A 22446-nucleotide genomic window follows, 5' to 3' on the forward strand; every position below is an offset into this window, starting at 1 on the left:
TGCAGTAGTGGCCTTAGAGTTGTAATTTTTTTATTTGTCCACCGGGTGGCGCCCTTGCTCCACATTTGACCCCGGGCTGGAAAACAGCGGGCTGCTTAAACAGACCTGCGGGAAACGAAGCCTCATTTCCGGCGTGCAGCAGCGCCTTCGCCCGCTGATCGGGCGGGACCATTTTCAGCGCCTAGGACCGTTTGAGGGTGCATTTTTTTTTAATCAACAGGAAATGACGTATTTGTTGTGACGTGGTACCGGACGTGTGTGTTGGAAAAAGGGGTCCGACGCAACATGCCCCGGTGATCGTCGCGACTTATGCCGGGGAAAGACACTTCTTTCGGCTTAGAGGAGCAACATTGGCCGCCTGGAGACCATTTTCTGCTCCTGCAAAAAAAAATAAAAGGCGATCGAAATGAAGGTTGGTGCCAATCTTTAGTACATCTAAAGGCCTAATTATAATAACAATCAAATATTACTTCAAATGTTTGTTTTTTTTTAATATTTCGTTTTGTTTTGGGGGGCTAAAAAAACGGTGCGCTCATGTAATTAAACTGCGATTAAAAGGGTTAAAACCCCCGAAATATAATTAAAACTTTACATGAATATTTCAGGGAGAAGTAGTTTTAAAAGACTGGCTAATTTAAAGTGGAAAAAAATATGAATATATAATCTTTTTATAGCATTTTTCGGGCGTGGCAGAAAACGGTCCCCAGGGTGACGAACGTAAGTTTTTTAAAGTATGACGTGAGGGTTAAACTGTGCCAAAACCAACCCTTTGGTCTGATAAAGTATGTATTTTGTATTCACGCTTCTCTTATAAAGTAATTTGTGGCTGTCGTCAGTGAAAATTGCTCTCTAAATAAATATTATTTTATTTAAAGGAATTTGTGATATTGGCCAGGGTTTTCTCTTTGAAAACTCAGAAGGAGGTGACGAAGTCCAGCTGGCCACAGGATGTGGCATTAGGGCTCTAGGCCAGCCTGTTGATCACATCAGCAGCAGCATTTATGCTCTTTGACATCAGGTAAGCATATTGATATGCTACATGTTACACTTGAACATAAGTTAAAAGAGAGCCTCTGTTCCACAATTTGACTGTTATTGGATATCATTTTTAGCTTCCTGGCTTTTCATTACTTAACAATTTCTTTCCTGATTGTATTTTATTTATGTATTTTTATTTGACCTTTCTCAACTTTAGTGCCAAACATGCTGAAATCTTCAAAGAGTTTGTGCAGTTCACTGACTCAGAGACTCTGAAGATACTCCAATACTGTGCAACCAGGTGGCTCAGCTTGCTGACTTGCATAAAGCGGGTGCTCAACCAGTGGGATGCACTGCAGGCCAGTATGAGGATGTGGAGAAGCCTGGTTAGGTGAAGATGCTGGCAGAGCATTTAACCAGCAAGAAGACAAAGTTCTTCTTCCAGGTTCTGAAGCCACTGGCAGAGTTCAAGGTTATGTTTCAGCTCAGCCAGCCCAGCAAAAGATAAACTTTAATAATTGTGATAATAAATAAAGCTGTTCTCATAATTTTTCAAAACTGATAATCCGTCTTGTGTTTCTAGGCTGAAGGAGTGATGGTCCATAGGCTACCCAAGGAGGGAGATGACCGGCCTGGTGAGAAGATTGATGGGAAGATTTCTCACTGCCAGCCTTATTGCTGACGTCCCACTGAAGGACATCAAGTTCATGGATGCCAGCCTACAGTTGCCAGGCAAAGAACTCTTTCTTGCAGTAGCTGCACAAAGCCTCTTGGAGGACAACATGGATGAACTTTACTCTTCTGTCCCAATGATGATCCAGTAAGCATTATGATTATTGTGTTGTCCAAATAAGCTTACCTCCTAAGAGCTAACTGACTGATAATCCATCATACAATGCCTGTAATCATTGATCCGATCATGTGTCACAAAGCAGTGAGAGACTTCTTTGTATCTGTGACCACAAAGATGATGACTGCATCCCCCCTCGACAACATCATCCTCCAAAGCCTGACCGTGTTGGATCCAGCGTCACGGCATCAATTTTCTCCAAACTCAGGTACATCCCCTTTTTTAATTGATGGTGGTAGTTGTTTAATAATCAACTTCAGAAGTTACAGAGTATAATAATAGAGCAAGCAATTATATCTCCAGCTCACTTGTGCTTAATTTGCTCATTTTCATGTGCAGTCATAGAGCTAGGGAAAAGTCTGCTGCAGCTGCGGTTGGGCCTGGATAGACTTAGGGAAGAATTAGTGGAGTACCAGGTGCTTGGCAGGGAAGATCTTCTTCAGGAAGCAAGGATTGACAGGGTTTGGGCCATGCTAGGGAGAGATGGGAGATTCCAGACTCTGGTGCATTTGATGAAGGCACTATTGTGTGTGGCACACAGCAAGGCATCATCAGAGAGGGTGTTCAGCATGGTTAGAAAGATGGTGACACAGAATAGAACAAGGATGGACAATTCAACCCATAACTCACTTCTTCCAAGTAAATTAAATTTCACAGGTGCTGCCCACACCTGTGCTGCTTCAAGGGGTGTGCTTCTGGCTGCGAAGCATTGCAGCTTCAAATACAACCATGTGTAGAGGAGTGTTGATGTTATGGATATTGTTATAGTTAGGGACGAGTATCCCCAGTTCTGCTTATGTATATAACTGTATCAGTTGTTGTATAGGATGTTTCTGTTGAACCATCACTACCATCTGTTGCACAGGTACTGGACAGCTGTTTAATTTAACTTCTTTTGTCCGATAAATAAACACTGTAAAATTCAAGTGACTCACGGACCGGTAGGGGCTGGAGCGCTGGGTCAGGGTTAAGAGTAGAGTGCTTCATCACAGTGTTAAAATCAGATGCTGGAGAAGTTCATGGGGAAGTTTATTATACAATGATTTGATTTCAGTTCAGTACAGTTTTATTAATGCAGCACCATTTAACAACAACAGTCACTTCACAGTATTTTCTGTTAACCTGTTGTCTGCTGGGAACAAGGCTCACCGTATAACCACAGAGGTAGACTGCATCAAGGTTTAATGTTCATGTCTAAAAATATTCACTTGAAAAAAACCCTGTAAAGTAGCAGGGAGCTACAGAGAGTTTAAGGAGTCTAAAAGCAAAAATAAGCTCAGTGCAAAAAGTCGAGCAACACAACATGTACCATAAAAAGACAGAGTATTGCAGATAGATGTGAACTCTGTGGGAGGTGTAACCAGACAGACAAAGCGACTCACTGATCCAGTCACAGACTTATGACCTTCATGATCCAAGCAATTCAAATTCAGTCAAGTATGAGTGAAGCACCCCAAACACCTGATGCTTACCTATTTAACTGATTCCATTAAAGTGGAGATTGAATATCTTGTATATTTCCAATCTTTCTAAGCCCTCTTCTGTTCTGTGACTTCTCTCTTCCAGAGTGGGTTCCCCAGTGAATACTTTCACTTCTTCTTGAACTCAGTGGAAATGATGACTGTAGAATTAACCTCGCCTGTGGATGCTGTTATGTCCTGCAATCCAGATGAGAAGATGGTGTTGAACAAAGGCAGCTATGACTCCACCAGCTCCAGGTTCTCTAACCCAAGTTACTCTGAGCTTTGTAGCCTCCTCCTATCTCCTCACTGACTGCTGGGAATCTGAAGCCCTGTGCGGCTGACACGCCTTATGGCCCTGTTGGTACTCGGGGTGAAGGAATAAGCACAGAACAGGAACAACTGGTACACGTGTTATTGTTAGCTGTGCTCTTTTTATTCCAGCTGGTGAGGGATCCACAGCCTGTAGCAGCCTCACACACCTTTTATCACTGCCTCCTCCTCATGTCCTCGCAGGGCCTGTCTGCACACTGTTATATCATGAGTAATAATTGAAAAGAAGTCTATATACATAAAAAACGTGTGTGCGCACACACACAACTACATATGTGATATTTAGAGTCACGTTTAATTTAGATAAAGTAGTTTTTTAGCCTTAGACACAAACAGTGAAGGGCAGAAAGTGAGACCATTTTCACTAAGACAAGAATTCAAATGAACACTTATTTGTTTCTACTTTTGCAAGCTATAAAATTATGGCTCCTCTGACGAGACTCCTCACTCCTGTCCCCAGGACAGTAAAAATCTTCATGAGTGAAGACGACATTGACTTTAGAGCTGGAATATAAAGTAGACCCCAATATTTCGCTTCACATAAACATCGTCATTTATTCCCTCTTACTGTGGCTGTTTTTCTTCCACCACGATAAAATCACACTTCATGCAGAGCTCTCTCTCTGAGGAAGAGTTTCCCATCTAAAAATCAGTTTTCTGCATTATTCTCTTGCTTATTACCCACCAGTCCAACGTTGTTTGCAGCACTGTCGGACGCTGTTTAATTGTATTTATAATGCACACACAAAGAAGTGTGTGTGTTCCTTACAGAGAGTTACTTACTGGCACTACTCCCTGTGCCAGCTGCTCCTGAAAAAATACATAAAAAAAAAAAAGTACTTCCAACAAACATTGCTGCCCAGGTCAATGAAACTGACGGTGTAATAACTTCATGCCTCATCCCACACATACCCGGATCCTCCACCGCAGCTGGTGGTGATCCCGCTCCCCCGGTGCGAGCTGCCTCTCCCAGCCCTCGCGATACTGGTGATATCTGCAGACATGAGAAAAACCAGTGAGCAAACATGTAACTATCACATCAATGTGAATCTGATGGGTGTGATCACTGCAGCCTGGATCCCTGAAATGAAAATTCATGTGAGAGATTATCTAAAGTTTGTAGACAGAAAAATCTTCATATTGGTGTTGTGGTTTATTGCTGACTTACACGACGACCCTTTAATCAGGCTTGTCTGCTTCCCCCACAAAGAAAGGAAAAAAAAAAAAAAGATATTACATCTTCAACAGTTATTAACAGAAGATAATGTGAAGGCCAATTTCAATAAACTGCTGAATTCAAATCAGTTGTATTATCATCATATAGCTATAATATAGCACCAAATCACAACAACAGTCCCCTGTTGTTATATAAACATATTTGTTATATAAACACAAATATGTTTATGTATATATAGCTGTACATTTGCATATGGTTTGATGTGTTACTGGGGTAATAAAAGCAAACATGTAACAAATTGTAAGGAAGAGTTTATGATGGATAGGGCCTAAACTGGAAGAAAAAGTGTGTTATTAAATGTTGAAAAGGGGGCAGGATTAAATAAGATTATGCTTCTTCCTACTGCTTTTTGAACATTTAAGTTATTTATAATTATTATTTTGTTTTCCTTGTATTTTGTATTTTTTGACAGTTTTTTTTTCTGTTCTTGTTTTACTATTTTAACATGTTCAAAGTAAATATACAATACCAGCTGTTCACTGTCTATAATAAAGACAGTGAACAGTTAATAGTTAGTATTCCCATGTACTCATATTATATTATGATTATATTAATGTAGCACCAGGTTGTGTAAACTTGTAACAAAACTATCTGGTAGAAACTGTGAGTACATTTCAGAGCCCTCAGTACTTTGACTTAAATAAAGATGTTGAATCAGTACTTCACAGTACTTTAACCCTTTAAAACCGGTCAGAGCGGGCACGCTCTGTTTTGCATAACTATTTTTAAATCCCGGTAGCACTGCAACCACGTGAGCTAGCGCAATAATTTTTTTTTTTGCAAATGAAACCAGATGAGTTGTACTTACATCTTATGCCATCAGCTTGTCCTAGGTCACGGTTTCCTTCCACATATAGTTTTGCAAAAACTGCATAAAAAGCGCTTGCAGCAACAAAAACATAATATTCCAGAAACAGGCTTTGCCGATCCGATCAGCTGTTCATAACACTTCCTACGTCCATCAGCGTGAACTATCGCATGTCCGCCATGACCTGCCCAAAACCGGAAGTGACGTCATTTTCGCGGAAATGTAGTTTTTTACCATCAAGACCTTTATGAGCTTATACTGGTGTTTTTAAAAGTTATTTTTGACTTTATGACTTTCTGTGTCGTTTCTGGGATGCTGAGGACTCATATTGCACTGCTGGAAATAGTTTATTTTGATGCATATGCTGCTTTTTTGCAAATTTGCACTATGATATTTATTTTCGTTTTTTCCTTCAGTGTATAGAAATTGGTGTATTTCAAAAATAAAACTATGAAGACACTCAAAATAAATTTCCTGTGGTGGGAAACTATTTTGTGCAACTTTTTTGTATTTACAGTTTTGAGGGATAAGCCTCTTAAATTTCTCTAACTAGAAATATATGTTAAAAAACAAAAACGATTTTCAATTTTTTTGTAGTTTATTGCACTTTTTTGCAATTTATGTAATTACTATGCACTTAATGCATGTATATTATTAAAATTTAGGCCGTAATGGTTGTATTGATGTATAGCAACTTGAAATGCTCCCAAAAATGTCTGTGAAGGTTCTCAGTCATCCAGGTCATCGTAGTCAAAGGAGCTTGCAAAGAAAAGCGTCTGGACTTCTTTAAGTTGCTTGAAGACGTTTCACCTCTCATCCGAGAAGCTTCTTCAGTTCTAAGGTCAAATGGTGGAGAGTCCCAGATATAAACCTAGTGGGAGTGACCCCCCACAGAGGGACAAAAGGACCCCCTGATGATCCTCTAATCGCCTGAGCCAAGGTGTGAAACTGGGCGTGGGTCCCAATCAGCCAGAGTTTCGGGTGTGTTCATTGTGAAACCTGGCCCCACCTTATCATGCGAATTCCTGAGGTCAGATGGCCCAGGATGTGAGTGGGCGTTAAGGCGTCTGGGAAGGGATCTCAAAACTGGATTATAGATGGCAGAGAGTTGGTGTCGTAAACCCCCGCCTCTGTTCAAAGATGGTCGCTCACAGTGGACATAGATGGCTTCTTTCACTCCTCTTTCAAACCATCTGTCCTCTCTGTCCAAAATGTGAACATTGGCATCCTCGAAAGAGTGTCCTTTATCCTTAAGATGCAGATGGACTGCTGAGTCTTGTCCTGTGGAGGTGGCTCTTCTGTGTTGTGCCATGCGCTTGTGAAGTGGCTGTTTGGTCTCTCTAATGTAGAGGTCTGAGCATTCCTCGCTGCACTGTACAGCATACACCACATTGTTAAGTCTGTGTTTTGGCGTTTTGTCTTTCGGGTGAACCAGTTTCTGTCTGAGCGTGTTGCTGGGTCTGAAATGCACCGGGATGTCATGCTTGGAGAAAACTCTCCTGAGTTTCTCTGATACACCGGCTACATAGGGGATGACAATGTTGTTGCGTCTGTCCTTCTTATCCTCCCTCGCTGGTGTCTGGTCTTCTTTTCTGTGCCTCTTTGCTGACTTTAAGAACTCCCAAAAATGGCACTACAACATGTAAAAATATAATATAAGCTCTGGCGGACTTGGTTCTATGGCAGGTCTTAAAGGGTTAAATATCAAGCATTTTTAAATACTTCTTAAGTACAAGTATCTGCACTTCTTCATAAGGACAAAGTGTCAGTATTTTGTCGCCTCTGTTGACAGACAGTGTTAATCTCTCTGTTTTGTGTCACATGTCAGATCAATGTGGGGATATTTCAGTTTTTCTGACACAGAACATAAAAGTGTTTATCTGCTCGGCTCCACTGATCTGAAAATGGGTTCGTTAAACACTTTTGTTCTTTCAAACAGTTTCAAAAATGCCTCCAAAGAGAAATGTACAGAATCTTTTGGTTTCCATTTCCTTGTCTCTTCTAAAAGACAAATGACAGACAAGTGAAGTCAAATGAAATGGGTTTGATTCTTTCCTCTGACTTTTCTCTCTTAAAGACAAAAAGCTGATGTGACAGTACTCGCATCATTATTGAATGTTTTCAGTCCATAAATGCAATGATCAGATTGTCAGTGTTACACCTGTTACCACTTGTAACAGGTGTAACACTTGTACCACAGCTGTTCATTTTGCTGATGTTTTGATTCAAACTTGATCTTTATTTAAAGTGAAAACAGAGTTTCTGTAACAACTGTTGTTGTGCAAGATGCTGCAGAAACACTGAAAAGCACCACAATAAACCAACTCTGCCAACCACAAGTGTAATATGTGTAGTATGTAACACACACAGAGCAACCCTCTGATGTCTTTTCTGAAGCTGCCGTGTGTATTAACCAGTTTGTATTTTCAATATTCATGTGTAACTTGATAATCTGCAAACGTGCATTTGTTGAATTTGTCTGCAATAAAAAGTTGAACCTGTCTCGTCACGCTTCTTCTGCCAATATCAAGAGACGGGCAGAGCTCTATTCTCTACTCTATGCTATCAAGGTTATTATGTACACTGTGTTTAGTCAGCAGATCATACGGGCACCTACACACACATTTAAACTATAATGAATATGCAAAGAAGATAACCAGGAATTAGCTTTCACAGTTCATGTGTGCTTTTCTCAGCACTCGTGGTTCAGACCACGCTCATTTTTAACTCTGACCTCATTTTGAGCTCAGCTCTAATTCTGTAAAGTGTTGTGAGTCCATCTCACACACTTGTATCACATCAAAAACATTTGTTCACAGATTGAAAAAGGCTTCCTGCCACAGAGAGCATCTCCTGGATGACTAAGACGTTGTAAAGAATATCAGACACGCTGTCACTGCTGGTAAAACTGCAGCTTTGCTGTCTTGAAGTTTTATCCACTTGCATCTGGTTAACCATGTATGCAAATAAGGAGGAAGATGAGAGGGTGTCATTTTTTAACACTTCACTTCTGTATCTTAAAGACTGGGATGAGTTGACTTCTGCTTTACAGAAAGGACTGTCAGTTATCTACTTGCATTTTAATGGCTCACAGAGCAATGAGAGGAGCAGCTATGAGTGTAATAACAGCAGTCAGTGGATTTGTTCTCCTCACTGTGACAGGTTGGTCTGCTGTGAGTAATTCTACTTTGAGTAACCAAATGTGACAGAAAATATAATTCAGACACTGATTTTTTTTCAGGTGAATGTATTTTTCTTCCATCTGTAAAATGATGCTGTGTGAAACATCGTCTGTCCTTACAGCTCTGCAGCTCCAGCCTTCTGTCTCCATTCTTGAATGTTTTTCTTTGCACTGTTAACACTCAGCAGTTCAGAGTTTTGCAGTCTAATCATTTTATCTGCGTTTTATTCCAGTGCCATAAATCTGGACACTAATGATGTTTGGGTGAAAGACCCAATAATTTAGTCTAATTATTATAAATCATCTGTCGTCTTAGATTCACAGAATCTATTTGTTGTTGTTTAAGTGGATTTCCTCAGGATGAACATGGCCGACGTTTATCAGTGTGAACTGTTTGTTCCTCTTTTTGTTTTCATGCTGACAAAACCCAGACTATCAGTCTCACTTCACCTCTTTCCTTTTTTCTTTGTCTACATAAAGAACAAATTGTAAAGTCATGGCTGCCACTAAGTGATAGTGACACTACAGCCACTTCAAGCTGCACTGTAAAATGAATGAGTCATTTAACATTTGACTTTGAAGCTGCTGAGGCCTGAGCTTGTGTTTGGGATGCATTTTCAGCTACTTTTAATCACTCGAACCTGAAAAGTTTAGAAACAAAACTTTATCTGTGAAATGGAAGTTTTTGGCTCGTTACACAGAAAAGCCAACATGTAACGTCCCCATATGAGAACATGTCTCTGTGTCTGTGTTTGTGTCCTTCTTTGTGGTTCTGCTGAAGTGTCTCTATGTGTCAGTGTGTCTCTTGTTATATAAGTGTGTTTGGGTGTATTTTATCCTAGAAGTTACTTGTGTAAGAAATTGTTAATTCCATAGACTACATTTTTATTTTTTATTCTTTACCCTTTAAATCAGAATGAGGTCCAACTACTTTTATCTGTTTTATTTATTTATTATGACCTGTCCAGGGTGTACCCCGCCTCTCGCCCTATGACAGCTGGGATAGGCTCCAGCACCCCCCGCGACCCTGAAAAGGATAAGCGGAAGCGAATGGATGGATGAATATATTTATTATTTTACTTTCTTTTTAAAATCCTGTCCTGTTCTCCTATGTTTTCCATTTTATTTCTGTTTATTGTGCTTCATTTTGGTCAGCAGTGGATGTTTTAAGTGTGTGCTAGAACTCAATTTGACTAAACTACCAAAATACTCCATTAGGCCTATTTTGGGTCTAACCACTGCTCTTCAGTAGTGCTTAGAGTACTACAGTAGTGATTGGTGCCTTCCTGTTTTGGGGGGTTTCTAAATGAATTATTGATTATCTAAAATGTACCCTTTAATAACAAAAACTCTGATACTGACTGTGTAAGAATCTATATCATTGCAGTGACGGGCATGTCACTGCAACCCCCTCTGGCTTTTGCTCCACGGCTGCGGGGTGACCCTGGGGCTCTCCTCGGCTATTTCATGGACAGTGGCACAGTTGTCCCTCCAGTTAATGTCCCATTAAAAGAGCCATAAATGTAATAAAAAAGAGTACTTTGGGACCATGGTTTCCTCGATTTTTATTTCTGTCTTGTTGTGGTTCTTCCCAGACCTCAGGCTTCAGCCGCTATCCAGCCTGAATAGCAACAACATTCCTTTAGCATTGTAGGTACACCTTTAGCTGGTGTAGTGCTAAGCAGCTTTACCAGTGTAAACAGACAGGAAACAGCTAAAGGCGGGACAACAAATCCGATTGGTTAAAAATGAAATCGTCCATCAAGGTCAGAAAATAATGATCATTAAACACAACAGAATATATAACAAAACAAAAAGTAACGAGGCTTTCAACCCAACGATAACTTACTTTTATACAAGTTTATACAATTATTCAAAATTTAGTTGTGGTTTATTTTTTTGTTTCTTTTTCTGATTTTGAAGATTTTAGACTGAAATACATTAAACTACATGAGCAATAATTCCAACAAAGGTTTCTACTCTTATGTGTTTGTTGCTGTTACACGTGCTTCTCCTCTCCCACGTCCTCTCCTGTCTCCATCATCACTGCTAACCATCTCCATGCTGCCTTCACTCTCATACGATGGCTGAAACATGTTTAAATTAATTTCAAACTCATCTTACCTTGTGCACAGAGCAACAGTGGGTCAATGCAGTCAACTCTAGCAGCCTGTAACTTCTACACATTTACCTTTATCATCAGCAAATCATTTTTCATTATAGTTTGTTTTATTCTAACATTAAGTGAGAGTCTAATTATCTGACAACAGTAACTGCAGGTTCTCATTACACTCGGTCTACAAAGCAGCTGCTCTCACTGAGTTCCTGACTTCTAATGTGAAGATCAGATGAATCTTTAGCTGAAAATAAAAATCTGCAAACTTTGTTTTCCATGACATGAAGCTAAAAATGTAGCCTACAGAAAAATACTAATCCAAATGAGTCTGTTTAATTTTTGTTAATCTAACTTTATTTTTTGTTATGATGTGCTCTGTGTTACAGTCGTTCTGGGTCAGGATGTCTGGGGAGTGACTTACACTTCTACTCAGATCTGTGCTGTAAAAGGATCCACAGTGGAGCTACGCTGCACCTTCAGATACCCATGGACTATAAATGGAATAAATACAAGAGTTGTCAAAAAATTCTGGTTCATCAGAGACGAAAATAATGAACCTGTGGACCTGAAAACAGAGTCAGAGTACAGAGATCGTGTTCAGTATCAGCGTAAAAACAACGACTGCACTCTGAGAATCTCAGACCTCAGAGAGAGCGACTCAGCTGAGTACAAGTTCAGATTCATAACAAACGATCCAAGAGGGAAATATACTGGATCACCTGGAGTCATTTTGACAGTCACAGGTAACATGTTCATCCACTCGTTTACTATTTTAAATCCAAGTGTTTGCTGTGAGTGTGTTTGTGTGTTTTATCTGAATGTTGTCAGCTGAGCTTAATGTTCTTTATTTACTAATGGGCAGATCTGCAGGTGCAGGTGAGCAGATCAGCTGTCAGAGGTGATTTTAAGTCAGCAGATCTGAAGTGTGAGAGCAGTTGTCCTCTGCCTGATAATCTCTCCTACATCTGGTACAAGAATGAACGGATCATCACAGGACAAACATCTAATCTTCTTCTAAACTACCTGGATCCTACAAACAGGATTTCCTGTGCTGTCAGAGGATATGAGAACTTCCACTCTCCTTCAGTGGGTGAGTTTATGCTTTAACATAATGCCATGTTGTGGAGCCGTGTGGCAAATGAGCTGTAGATTTTATAGGTTTTCATAAGGGTAACACTACTAGTTTGTATTTTCTGTTGATCACACAACCTGTGTAGTCGGAGCTCATAAATAGTTATCCTACACTGAGGTCACTGAAGGGAGGAGACTTTCTCATGGGCTTATACTGAGGCCTTATCACATCGTTTTCATTTCTGTCCTCAGATGTTGTGACTCTGACTAATATCCAACTCTCTCTGTCTCACAGTGGTGAAGGATGTCTGGGATGTGACTTACACTTCTACTCAGGTCTGTGCCTTCAAAGGAGCAACAGCAGAAATACGCTGCACCTTCAGATACCCATCGACTATAAATGGAATAAATACAGAAGTTGTCCAAAAATTCTGGTTCATCAGAGACGAAAATAATGAACCTGTGGACCTGAAAACAGAGTCAGAGTACAAAAACCGTGTTCAGTATCAGTGTAAAAACAACGACTGCACTCTGAGAATCACAGACCTGAGAGAGAGCGACTCAGCCGAGTACAAGTTCAGATTCATAACAAACGATCCAAGAGGGAAATATTCTGGTGTACCTGGAGTCACTTTGACAGTCACAGGTAAAATAATTTTCAGTGGAAGTAACTTTAAACATTTATAAGCTTTGCAGTATGTTGAGAGTTTGTTTTAATATAATATCTGTTGTTTGCTCCCAGGTCCACAGCTCCAGGTACATGTGAGGAGATCAACAGTAAACTCTTATTCTAACTGGAAAGAGCTGACATGTCACAACAACTGTCAGCTACCCGATCAATCTTCCTACATCTGGTACAGGAATGGACACAAACTTTCATCAGACGAACAATATTTACACCTCAACACATTTGATTCTGCAGACAGTTTTCACTGTGCTGTGAAAGGATATGAGCAATTCCCTTCTCCAACAGTGTGTGAGTTCACTACTTTTTGTTTCATTAAGAGAATTATATTTAATTTTTCTTTATTTACGTGAATGTGTCTGTATGTTAGTTTTAGTCAGAGGCCTTTCTTTTGGGAGGTTTACAATGTTTTCTTTTTAGAATATAAATTTCTAAAATTTGGTTTTGTTGTGATTCTTATGTTTCCTCCTCCAGATGCTCCAAAGCTTCCCTCTGTGTCAGTGAGTCCCTCTGCTGAGATAGTGGAGGGCAGTTCAGTGACTCTGACCTGTAGCAGTGATGCTAACCCAGCAGCTAGTTACACCTGGTACAAGGAGGATGTCATCAACCCTCTCATTTACCAAAACCAACATTTTTTCTTCTCCATCCTGCCCTCTGACTCTGGAAAGTATTACTGTACAGCTGATAATGACCTGGGACAAAAGAGATCTGAAAGCAGAACTATTGATGTGAAATGTGAGTAAAATACATTTATAAGCTGTAAAGACTTTTTGAAGAGCTGTGAGACTGCTGCAGGAATATGGAAAAACTTGAATTACATATCACGAAGACCATGTTTGCAGTTTTTAGAAATACTGTTATTCTTTTTATTTTCAATGGTTGAGTGTGTGAGCTGAACTATTTTTATGCATTCAAATAGAAAAAAAAAACAGAATTCCATGATTAGAAAATGTCATAAACAAATTTTACATGTTTTCTATTCATAATAGAACATAAAAAAATATCAGCTGAGAAAATGTACGATTTAAAGAGTACAAGTAAAGTATTTGTTCATTCTGAGTTTCATGACAGTAACACAAGTCCAAAAATTTGGATGGGGCCAACAAAAGGCTGGAAAACTAAGAGTTACTAAAAACATCTGGAGGAACATGTTGCATCAAGTTAACTGGCAACAGTCTCGCAACACGTTTGGGTATAAAAATAAAATCCGAGAGACGCAGTTTCTCAGAAATAAAGACGGGCAAAGGTTCTTCAATCTGTAAAAACCTGTGACTACAAATTGTGGGAATTTTACAAAATTATCGTCCACGATTTTATGTTTTAAGACTCTGGATATCTGACAAACTACATTACATGATACCATCAAATATTGAGCGAATCTAGAGAAATCTGTGTGCATAAGTTGCATTGACTGAGATGAATATTGGATGCCTGTGATATTCAGACCCTCAAAAAGGTAAAAGTGTCTCTGCTCCAGATCTTTTTTTTTTTTTTTTTTTTTTTTTTTTTTTTTTTTTTTCTAAATGACATCAGAAACAGCAGTATGCGACATTACGTGATGGCAGAGCTTCAGTTCATCCTTTGTCATTTTTTTTTTTTTTTTTTTTTTTTTTTTTTTAATAAATAGGACAGGGGGAATGAATGAGAGAGAGAGGGGGAGAGAAAGAAAGAAAACCAAAGGGGAGAAGAGACGGTGAGAAGGGGGGGGAAGAGAGACAAAAAAAAAAAAAAAAACTCCTGGGTCACCTGTATGGAGAAAAAAAACAAACAAACAAACAAACAAACAAAAACAGAGGAGACAGCAAACAACAAAGAGCAACATAATAATAGAGAAAACAAAGCACCATCACAATAAACTAGCTAGTCATAGATATCAGTATTTACTAAGTAATAAACGATATTGTGCAGCACGCAAGATAGACAGCGCACAGTGTGCTTTGAGGCAGCAGCCAAGAAAGCTTTAGTCCGCGTCTGTGAATACCCATGTGTGCATACCTGTGTGGATCAGCATGCTTGCATTCCAAAGGTTTCTCCATGTAATGATCTGCTAGGGAGTGTGGGGGGGCCACAGCCCCGTCCTCCAGGGTGTGAAGCGGGTATGGAGGAGATCAAAACTCCAGACATCCAGAGGCCCCCAGAACACAAGAGACCATGGAAGACCAACAGAGGGGCAGCCGCGCCACTGTCCCAGTAAGAGCTGAGGAGAGTCCCAGATCCAGATCTTTTGAAAATGTGCTGCTGTCACTGAATTCAAAATATGCTTATTAGTTTGCAGAGTTTGGCTAACCTTAGCAGCACAGACAGAAGTTGGTTTCTTCCAAGCTAGCATCCACTCCTTTATGCCGAATGAGACTGCCTTTGCCAGTGGGCTGTCATTTGCTTCCTTTCCTGGTTCTCCTTTACATCCTTCCTTCTTTTTGGATGCTCAGTCATCGGTCAAGAGTGCAGCCCAGGTTACTGGCCAGTGGGCTCTTCATCTTTGAACAAGTAACTGCCATTATATATTAATACAACAAGAAGACCACAGACTAGAGTTTAAGGTGACTAGCAAGGGCAGCAATATTTCTAGTTGGTCATATCACTAATAAAAAAAAAGTGTGTAGGGTATGAATGCTGGGTATTCCATCCAGCCTAATGCAGAAATTAGTCAGCTTTATGCTTTTGAAAATTGGAGGACAAATGGCAGGATATGTTTTATAATCTAAGATACAGTGGCTTGCAAAAGTATTCGGCCCCCTTGAACTTTCCCACATTTTGTCACATTACAGCCACAAACATGAATCAATTTTATTGGAATTCCACGTGAAAGACCAACAAAGTGGTGTACACGTGAGAAGTGGAATGAAAATCATACATGATTCCAAACATTTTTTACAAATAAATAATTGCAAAGTGGGGTGTGCGTAATTATTCAGCCCCCTGAGTCAATACTTTGTAGAACCACCTTTTGCTGCAATTACAGCTGCCAGTCTTTTAGGGTTTGTCTCTACCAGCTTTGCACATCTACAGACTGAAATCTTTGCCCATTCTTCTTTGCAAAACAGCTCCAGCTCAGTCAGATTAGATGGACAGCGTTTGTGAACAGCAGTTTTCAGATCTTGCCACAGATTCTCGATTGGATTTAGATCTGGACTTTGACTGGGCCATTCTAACACATGGATATGTTTTGTTTTAACCCACTCCATTGTTGCCCTGGCTTTATGTTTAGGGTCGTTGTCCTGCTGGAAGGTGAACCTCCGCCTCAGTCTCAAGTCTTTTGCAGATTCCAAGAGGTTTTCTTCCAAGGTTGCCCTGTGTTTGGCTCCATCCATCTTCCCATCAACTCTGACCAGCTTCCCTGTCCCTGCTGAAGAGAAGCACCCCCAGAGCATGATGCTGCCACCACCATATTTGACAGTGGGGATGGTGTGTTCAGAGTGATGTGCAGTGTTAGTTTTCCGCCACACATAGCGTTTTGCATTTTGGCCAAAAAGTTCCATTTTGGTGTCATCTGACCAGAGCACCTTCTTCCACATGTTTGCTGTGTCCCCCGCATGGCTTGTGCCAAACTGCAAACGGGACTTCTTATGGTTTTCTGTTAACAATGGCTTTCTTCTTGCCACTCTTCCATAAAGGCCAACTTTGTGCAATGCACGACTAATAGTTGTCCTATGGACAGATTCCCCCACCTGAGCTGTAGATCTCTGCAGCTCGTCCAGAGTCACCATGGGCCTCTTGGCTGCATTTCTGATCAGCGTTCTCCTTGTTCGGCCTGTGAGTTTAGGTGGACGGCCTTGTCTTGGTAGGTTTACAGTTTTGCCATACTCCTTCCATTTCTGAATGATCGCTTGAACAGTGCTCCGTGGGATGTTCAAGGCTTGGGAAATCTTTTTGTAGCCTAAGCCTGCTTTAAATTTCTCAGTAACTTTATCCCTTCATGGTGTTGTTGCTCCCAGTATTCTCTTAGACAACCTCTGTTGCTGCACTCAGACCAAAGGGGGCTGAATAATTACGCACACCCCACTTTGCAGTTATTTCTTTGTAAAAAACGTTTGGAATCATGTATGATTTTCGTTCCACTTCTCACGTGTACACCACTTTGTGTTGGTCTTTCATGTGGAATTCCAATAAAATTGATCCATGTTTGTGGCTATAATGTGACAAAATGTGGGAAAGTTCAAGGGGGCCGAATACTTTTGCAAGCCACTGTATATGAACACATGTAAGAACCGTTACAAATGTCTACATCGAAATCTCAGTAAATAGTGATATATAGTTTGATCCGATCATTTCCACTTTCAAAAGTGTGTTCATACAAATATTTGAGACATTTCTTTAAATAACAGACTGCTTTATCCAACTGAGAACATCAACTGCAGCTTCTCATTACACACAAAGCAATTCTTCAAAGCAAAGCGGTTTCATTGAGATTCCTCTAATATTGAAATCAAACAAGTTTTTAGCTGAAGAAAAACCTGCAGACAGTTTTAACTGTGCTGTGAAAGGATAAGAGCTTTTCCATTCTAACAGTGTGTGAGTTCACTTCTCTTACTCCTTTACTCCTCAATAAAGCTGATTTGTTTCGTTTTGGGAAGTTTACAATGTTTTCCTTTTAGAATATAAGCTATTAATATTTGAAAATTTGGTTCTAACTATATATTGTATATATTGTAATTACATATTGTATGTTTCCTCCTCCAGATGCTCCAAAGCTTCCCTCTGTGTCAGTGAGTCCCTCTGCTGAGATAGTGGAGGGCAGTTCAGTCACTCTGACCTGTAGCAGTGATGCTAACCCAGCAGCTAGTTACACCTGGTACAAAGACAACAAAGTACTTTCAACGGGACAAAAGGATGTTTATCACTTTATCTCCATCAAATTGGAGAACAGTGGGAATTATTCCTGCAAGTCTGAGAATCAGTATGGACAGAAGAACTCTACGTCTCTATCCATAGATGTTCAATGTTAGTTGTTGTTTTTTTCAGTGGAGATCTCTAAAAATAATACTTGATAATGTTAATAGAATGTAATTATATACATGTTTTTTATTTAATGTTTGCTAGATGCTCCAAAGCTTCCCTCTGTGTCAGTGAGTCCCTCTGCTGAGATAGTGGAGGGCAGTTCAGTCACTCTGACCTGTAGCAGTGATGCTAACCCAGCAGCTAAATACACCTGGTACAAGGAGGATGAAGACTCACCTAAAGCATCAGGACACAACTTCACCATCAGCAACATCAGACCTGAGCACAGTGGGAGTTATTACTGTGTGGCCCACAACAGCAGAGGACGTCATAATGTCACCTTACAGCTGACTGTCAGGGAAGGTACATTTTTTATTTCACTTACTCATTTGCTCATAGATGTCATAACCCACTATATATAATAATGTGTGTGGTAGTAATGAGCAGCTCATGGCATTGTTTATAATCAGTGCATGGACACACTAAACAATAATAGCAAACTATTCACAATCACTCGGAGTTTAACTTATACAAATCTATTAATATGGTGAGATAACAATAATGCTCACAAAACAAACAAACAAATCAAGCAGTCCATCAATTACAACTTAAAAACCAGCAACATTTATATAGAAGAGAAAACAAAGCAAGGATTATTGTCTGTAATCCGTAATCTGGCTGCATATAAATACATGTTTTTATTTTTTATATTTGTTTTTAAATCACAGATTTCCCGAAGGCGGCAAAACTAGCTGTCACTGGAATAACTCTTGTGGTTTTCCTAGTTATTATATGCCTCTTGGTCTTTTTCCTGCTTGCGTGAGTATCTGCTGCACATTAAAAATCACCTTTGTTGGTGCTCAGATTGCTTACTTTTAATTAAGTTTTTCATTCCTCCCCCTGACCTAGAAAAAAGAAGCCCTCAGCGTTATTTCCTGTGCCTGGAAACAGACGGGACAACAACAACAAGGTGAGCATTTAATAACTGAGTGTGAAATCCTGTGAAACTGCATTCTGGTTAAAATTCAATTTGAACAGTCAAAGTGAAGTTTAAAATTCCAAAACACCTGCAGAAGAAAAGAGTTGAGCCACCCCAATTAGACTCATCCTTAACAATGTTTTTGATAAACTCAAATGTGGCTGTAGTTCTCACAATATTCTCTGTAAATCAGAGTTTTCTGCTAAAAATGTCATGAGCAACTGAGACATTAATAATGTCCATTCAGGTGACATCACAACTGATAAACCACCCAGTGGTATCAGACCCCCTGCTGTCTGTGGCCATAGATGCACACTGATTTAAAACTAGCTTGGAATCTCTGGATGTCTAATCTAGCTGGCTCCATAACATTTCCTTGAACATTTTCTTGAACAGGTTTCCTGCACATCTCCAAGTCAGCACACAGGGAAGACAGAGGTAAGACTGAAAACCAGATCTGAACTGCAAAAGAACTTTATACTGAGAGTCAGAGTTGTTGAGGGGGAGCTCTGGGCAACGTTACTTATCTTACTTTAAATATGAGTATGAGTATGCTTATTTATCCCTAAGTTGGTCAATCTCTATAACATGAATATTTATAAACATAAATAAGTAAAATGACTGTAAGTAGAGCAAATGAAGGAAATCAGCCAAAGTTCAACAGGTTTCTGAACTCTGTGTTTTTTCAGTCTCCACCCAGTCACTCAGAGGAAGATGAAGAGCTTAACTATGCTAGTGTCCGATTCTCAACGAACCAGACTGATCCCATTTATTACAACATCCGATCAGCTGGATCCCGCAGACAAAAGGTGAAAGAGGAGGATGAGCATGTAGAGTACGCTGCAGTCAACTTCAGTCCTGCCCTGAGGTAACCAGCACTAAGAATTTCAGTTGTATAGATGCATGCATCCATGTAAGGAAATCCAAGAACGTAACATTTACAGTGGGAAAAACATTTCATCCAACTGACTTCATAGCCTGAGGGTAACCGCTGTGGACTTTAGTGATTCTCTGACCGACCTGGCCTGCTGCTTTATACACTAGAAACATGAACTTGGGCACACATATTACAGCACGCCTCCTTCATCCATCCTATTTTTTTTTCTCCAGAACTGTACACCAGGACAGTGAGGAGGATCCGTCTGAATTGTACAGCACAGTCAAGAAAATCTGATAAAAGCAAAAGGAAGCCGAACTGTGGACCATTCTTTAATTGTCAGTTCCTAATAGAGCTACTGGACAGTAGATATGATTCTACAATATAATTTTGGTCAGGCGTTCATTGTCCCCTGAGGGTAACTGCTGTGGACTTGATTGTCTGATTTCATCTGAAGTTTTGTACTACACCTCTAGTTTTAACTTCAACTGATATTTCTTCAAAAGAGTGTCCAGATGTTTGGGGAGTAGAGGTTATTTTGTCATTTTCTTTGAAACTACTTGTTCAACACTGGAAAAAACAACAAGTCCATTCAAGATTTTTCAGGTTCTTAAAGTTTGGTACAAATATGCAGGTTATCTGTTGCTGTCTATTGCCAAGATTTAGTGCAAACCTTCATGTCCACCTTCTGATCCACCATCAGGCAAAAAATTCATCTCATACGTTTGTTGGAAGTCATGTATACTTGACTAAAATGTATATTTCTTTTAGTTTCATGAGACATAGGAAATGTTTTTGCACTGCAGCACTGTATGTAATAGCTAATACATGGTAAGCTTGTATTTATTAATATTATTAATATTATTGTTGTTGTAATACATCAGTATGCTGAGTTAAAGAGCACCGAGTTATTGGAAAAGAACATGCGTCCTGTTTCCACTCCATAGTAGTACAGAATAATATTTTACACATTTTCCACGATTCACTTTAGTTCTGTCTGTTTTATATTTTGTCTGCATCATTCCTGCTCTCAGTTGTTTAATTGTAATTTGCTTAAAGTAAAACCATCATTATTTAAAAGAACTCTTCTGTTTCCTGTTGTTAACTCTGATGGTGGTTTTGAATGTTGTTTTAAATGCATTCTTTTCACACTGATTGTTTATAACATGCTTTACAAATAGAATAATCTTTACATCTGAGTTCCCGAGTTCATGTTTTTGTGTCAGATATTTCTGTTTCAAAGCATTTCTTGTGTTATTTCTTGTATTATATTGTAACCATGTGCCTTTGTGTGCTCATGTTAGTTTTTACTTCATCTGTTAGCTTTTGTATTTTGTATATGGTGGTGCAGTGGTTAGCACTGTGTACTCTGGCTTCCTCCTACAGTCTAAACCATAGGCCGAGAGGCAGGGTACACCCTGAACAGGTCACCAGCAGGGCTAATACAGAGAGATAAACAACCACACAGCTAAAAAAAACCCATCTTTTTAAACTTGCTTTTAGTTGATTTTTATTTTTAGGTTTTAGCTTCTGTGAAGCACTTTGTGATTTTTATCTTGAAAGGTGCTATATAAATAAAGTTTTACTTACTTTTTACTTACTAAACACATGCAGTAAGCGGGGTTATGGTGATTTGAAATTGCTCCTAGGTGTGAATGGTTGTTTATCTCTCTGTATTAGCCCTGCTGGTGACCTGTTCAGGGTGTACCCTGCCTCTCGGCCTATGGTAGCTGGTATAGGTTTTAGTCCCCTTGTGACCCTGATAAGGGTAAGAGGATGGATGGATGTTAGTTTTCTGTCATTGTTGTTGACCGTCCTGAATAGTTTGTTGCTGAATACTCAGCTCCATCAGATCATCACTTACCCCAGTACTTCCTTGCCACCCTGTTTCTTAATTTGTCGTCATTTTTCATTTCTTATCTTCCATGTCTAGAGGTTGTTTTTGTGTCTGTGACTTAGGTTTTTTTTCTTTCTTTTTCTTTTGTTCATTGTTCTGCTGCATGATCACCAGTACGTGACCACTTCCTGGATTTGACTAAAGGTTTGGAACCACACCTGTTCAAGTAGATGGAACAGTAGATAAATAAGAAGTCGGGGGAAGTCTAATGTCAAACCCATGTGTTATGCAAATGAATAACAGATAGATTTCAGTACACCTATTAGTAATGCAGCACATTGTTAAAGGGCATAGGGCCAAGTATAGAGTCACAGATTCATTTTTTCTAGTTGTGAAACTATGTAAATACAAATCTAACAAGACGTTTCCTGTACAAAAAGGGCAGGAAAAGAAATGTTATGAAGCTTGCATCTCTTACCAAGTTGCCTTTTACTGGCACGTTGTTTATTCTGCAGAGAGGTAAAGAGGAAGGATTTAGCAACATCTTAATCTCTTTGAGTGTTTGAAGTGATTAATCATTTGTTCACTGTTTACTTTTAACTTCTTGTATTGTCACTAAAATCACCGAGAAAGCAGCTGTAAGTCTGACAGCAGCAGAGAGTGGATGTATTGTTCTTGTCCTCTTAGTGTCCCGTCAGTCCATCCATATTTACACTGAAGAGCACTTAGCCTTGTTATTCACAGCTGGTTTAATGTAGATTACAAAAATGAACCAGCCCCGTTCTATGATGACTGCTGAGCAGGTGTGTGTCTGTGCATTACTGCCTCGTTCATGTATCATTACAGATTATGTTTAATCAAATATTTCATTCAAACTGTTTATATATATCTGTGTGTGTGTGTGTGTGTGTGTGTGTGTGTGTGTGTGTGTGTGTGTGTGTGTTCACATGATGTGATGGCTCCTGACAGCAATCACAAATACAAATAAAAATGCAATCAGGTACATCCCACAGTGGATTTAGTTCTTGTATTATGAAGATAAAAGTATTAAAATAAGCGTCGGTAGAGAGTTTTCTACAGTCGCTGGTTTTACTGC

At 39.6% G+C, this 22446-nt stretch overlaps 1 protein-coding gene and 1 long non-coding RNA gene across 2 annotated transcripts; both read left to right on the plus strand.

Moving 5' to 3' along the window:
• The first annotated feature begins 275 nt into the window (after positions 1 to 275).
• On the plus strand, positions 276 to 6298 carry LOC143418907 (uncharacterized). The gene is made up of 6 exons (XR_013098853.1): positions 276 to 412; positions 876 to 1018; positions 1196 to 1450; positions 1562 to 1798; positions 1911 to 2036; positions 3395 to 6298. It is a non-coding gene; the product is annotated as an uncharacterized LOC143418907 (long non-coding RNA).
• A 2408-nt stretch (positions 6299 to 8706) lies between these two features.
• Positions 8707 to 20903, plus strand: LOC101486696 (sialoadhesin). The gene is made up of 13 exons (XM_024802727.2): positions 8707 to 8828; positions 11350 to 11706; positions 11826 to 12053; positions 12330 to 12680; positions 12777 to 13010; positions 13194 to 13454; positions 17400 to 17660; positions 17760 to 18020; positions 18386 to 18476; positions 18567 to 18627; positions 19033 to 19074; positions 19326 to 19504; positions 19747 to 20903. The coding sequence occupies exons 1-13, from the start codon at positions 8750 to 8752 to the stop codon at positions 19808 to 19810; spliced, it is 2469 nt and encodes an 822-aa protein (XP_024658495.2). The 5' UTR covers positions 8707 to 8749; the 3' UTR covers positions 19811 to 20903.
• The last annotated feature ends 1543 nt before the right edge of the window (positions 20904 to 22446 follow it).

This window comes from Maylandia zebra, linkage group LG6 (genome assembly GCF_041146795.1).
Source record: "Maylandia zebra isolate NMK-2024a linkage group LG6, Mzebra_GT3a, whole genome shotgun sequence".
NCBI classification, from domain to species: Eukaryota; Metazoa; Chordata; class Actinopteri; order Cichliformes; family Cichlidae; genus Maylandia; species Maylandia zebra.

Coding starts and splice junctions, on each gene's coding strand:
- LOC101486696 (XM_024802727.2), top strand. CDS start 8,750: ATGGCTCACAGAGCAATGAGAGGAGCAGCTATGAGTGTAATAACAGCA. Junction 11,707..11,825: donor AGTCATTTTGACAGTCACAG/GTAACATGTTCA, acceptor ACTAATGGGCAG/ATCTGCAGGTGCAGGTGAGC. Junction 19,505..19,746: donor AACTTCAGTCCTGCCCTGAG/GTAACCAGCACT, acceptor TTTTTTCTCCAG/AACTGTACACCAGGACAGTG.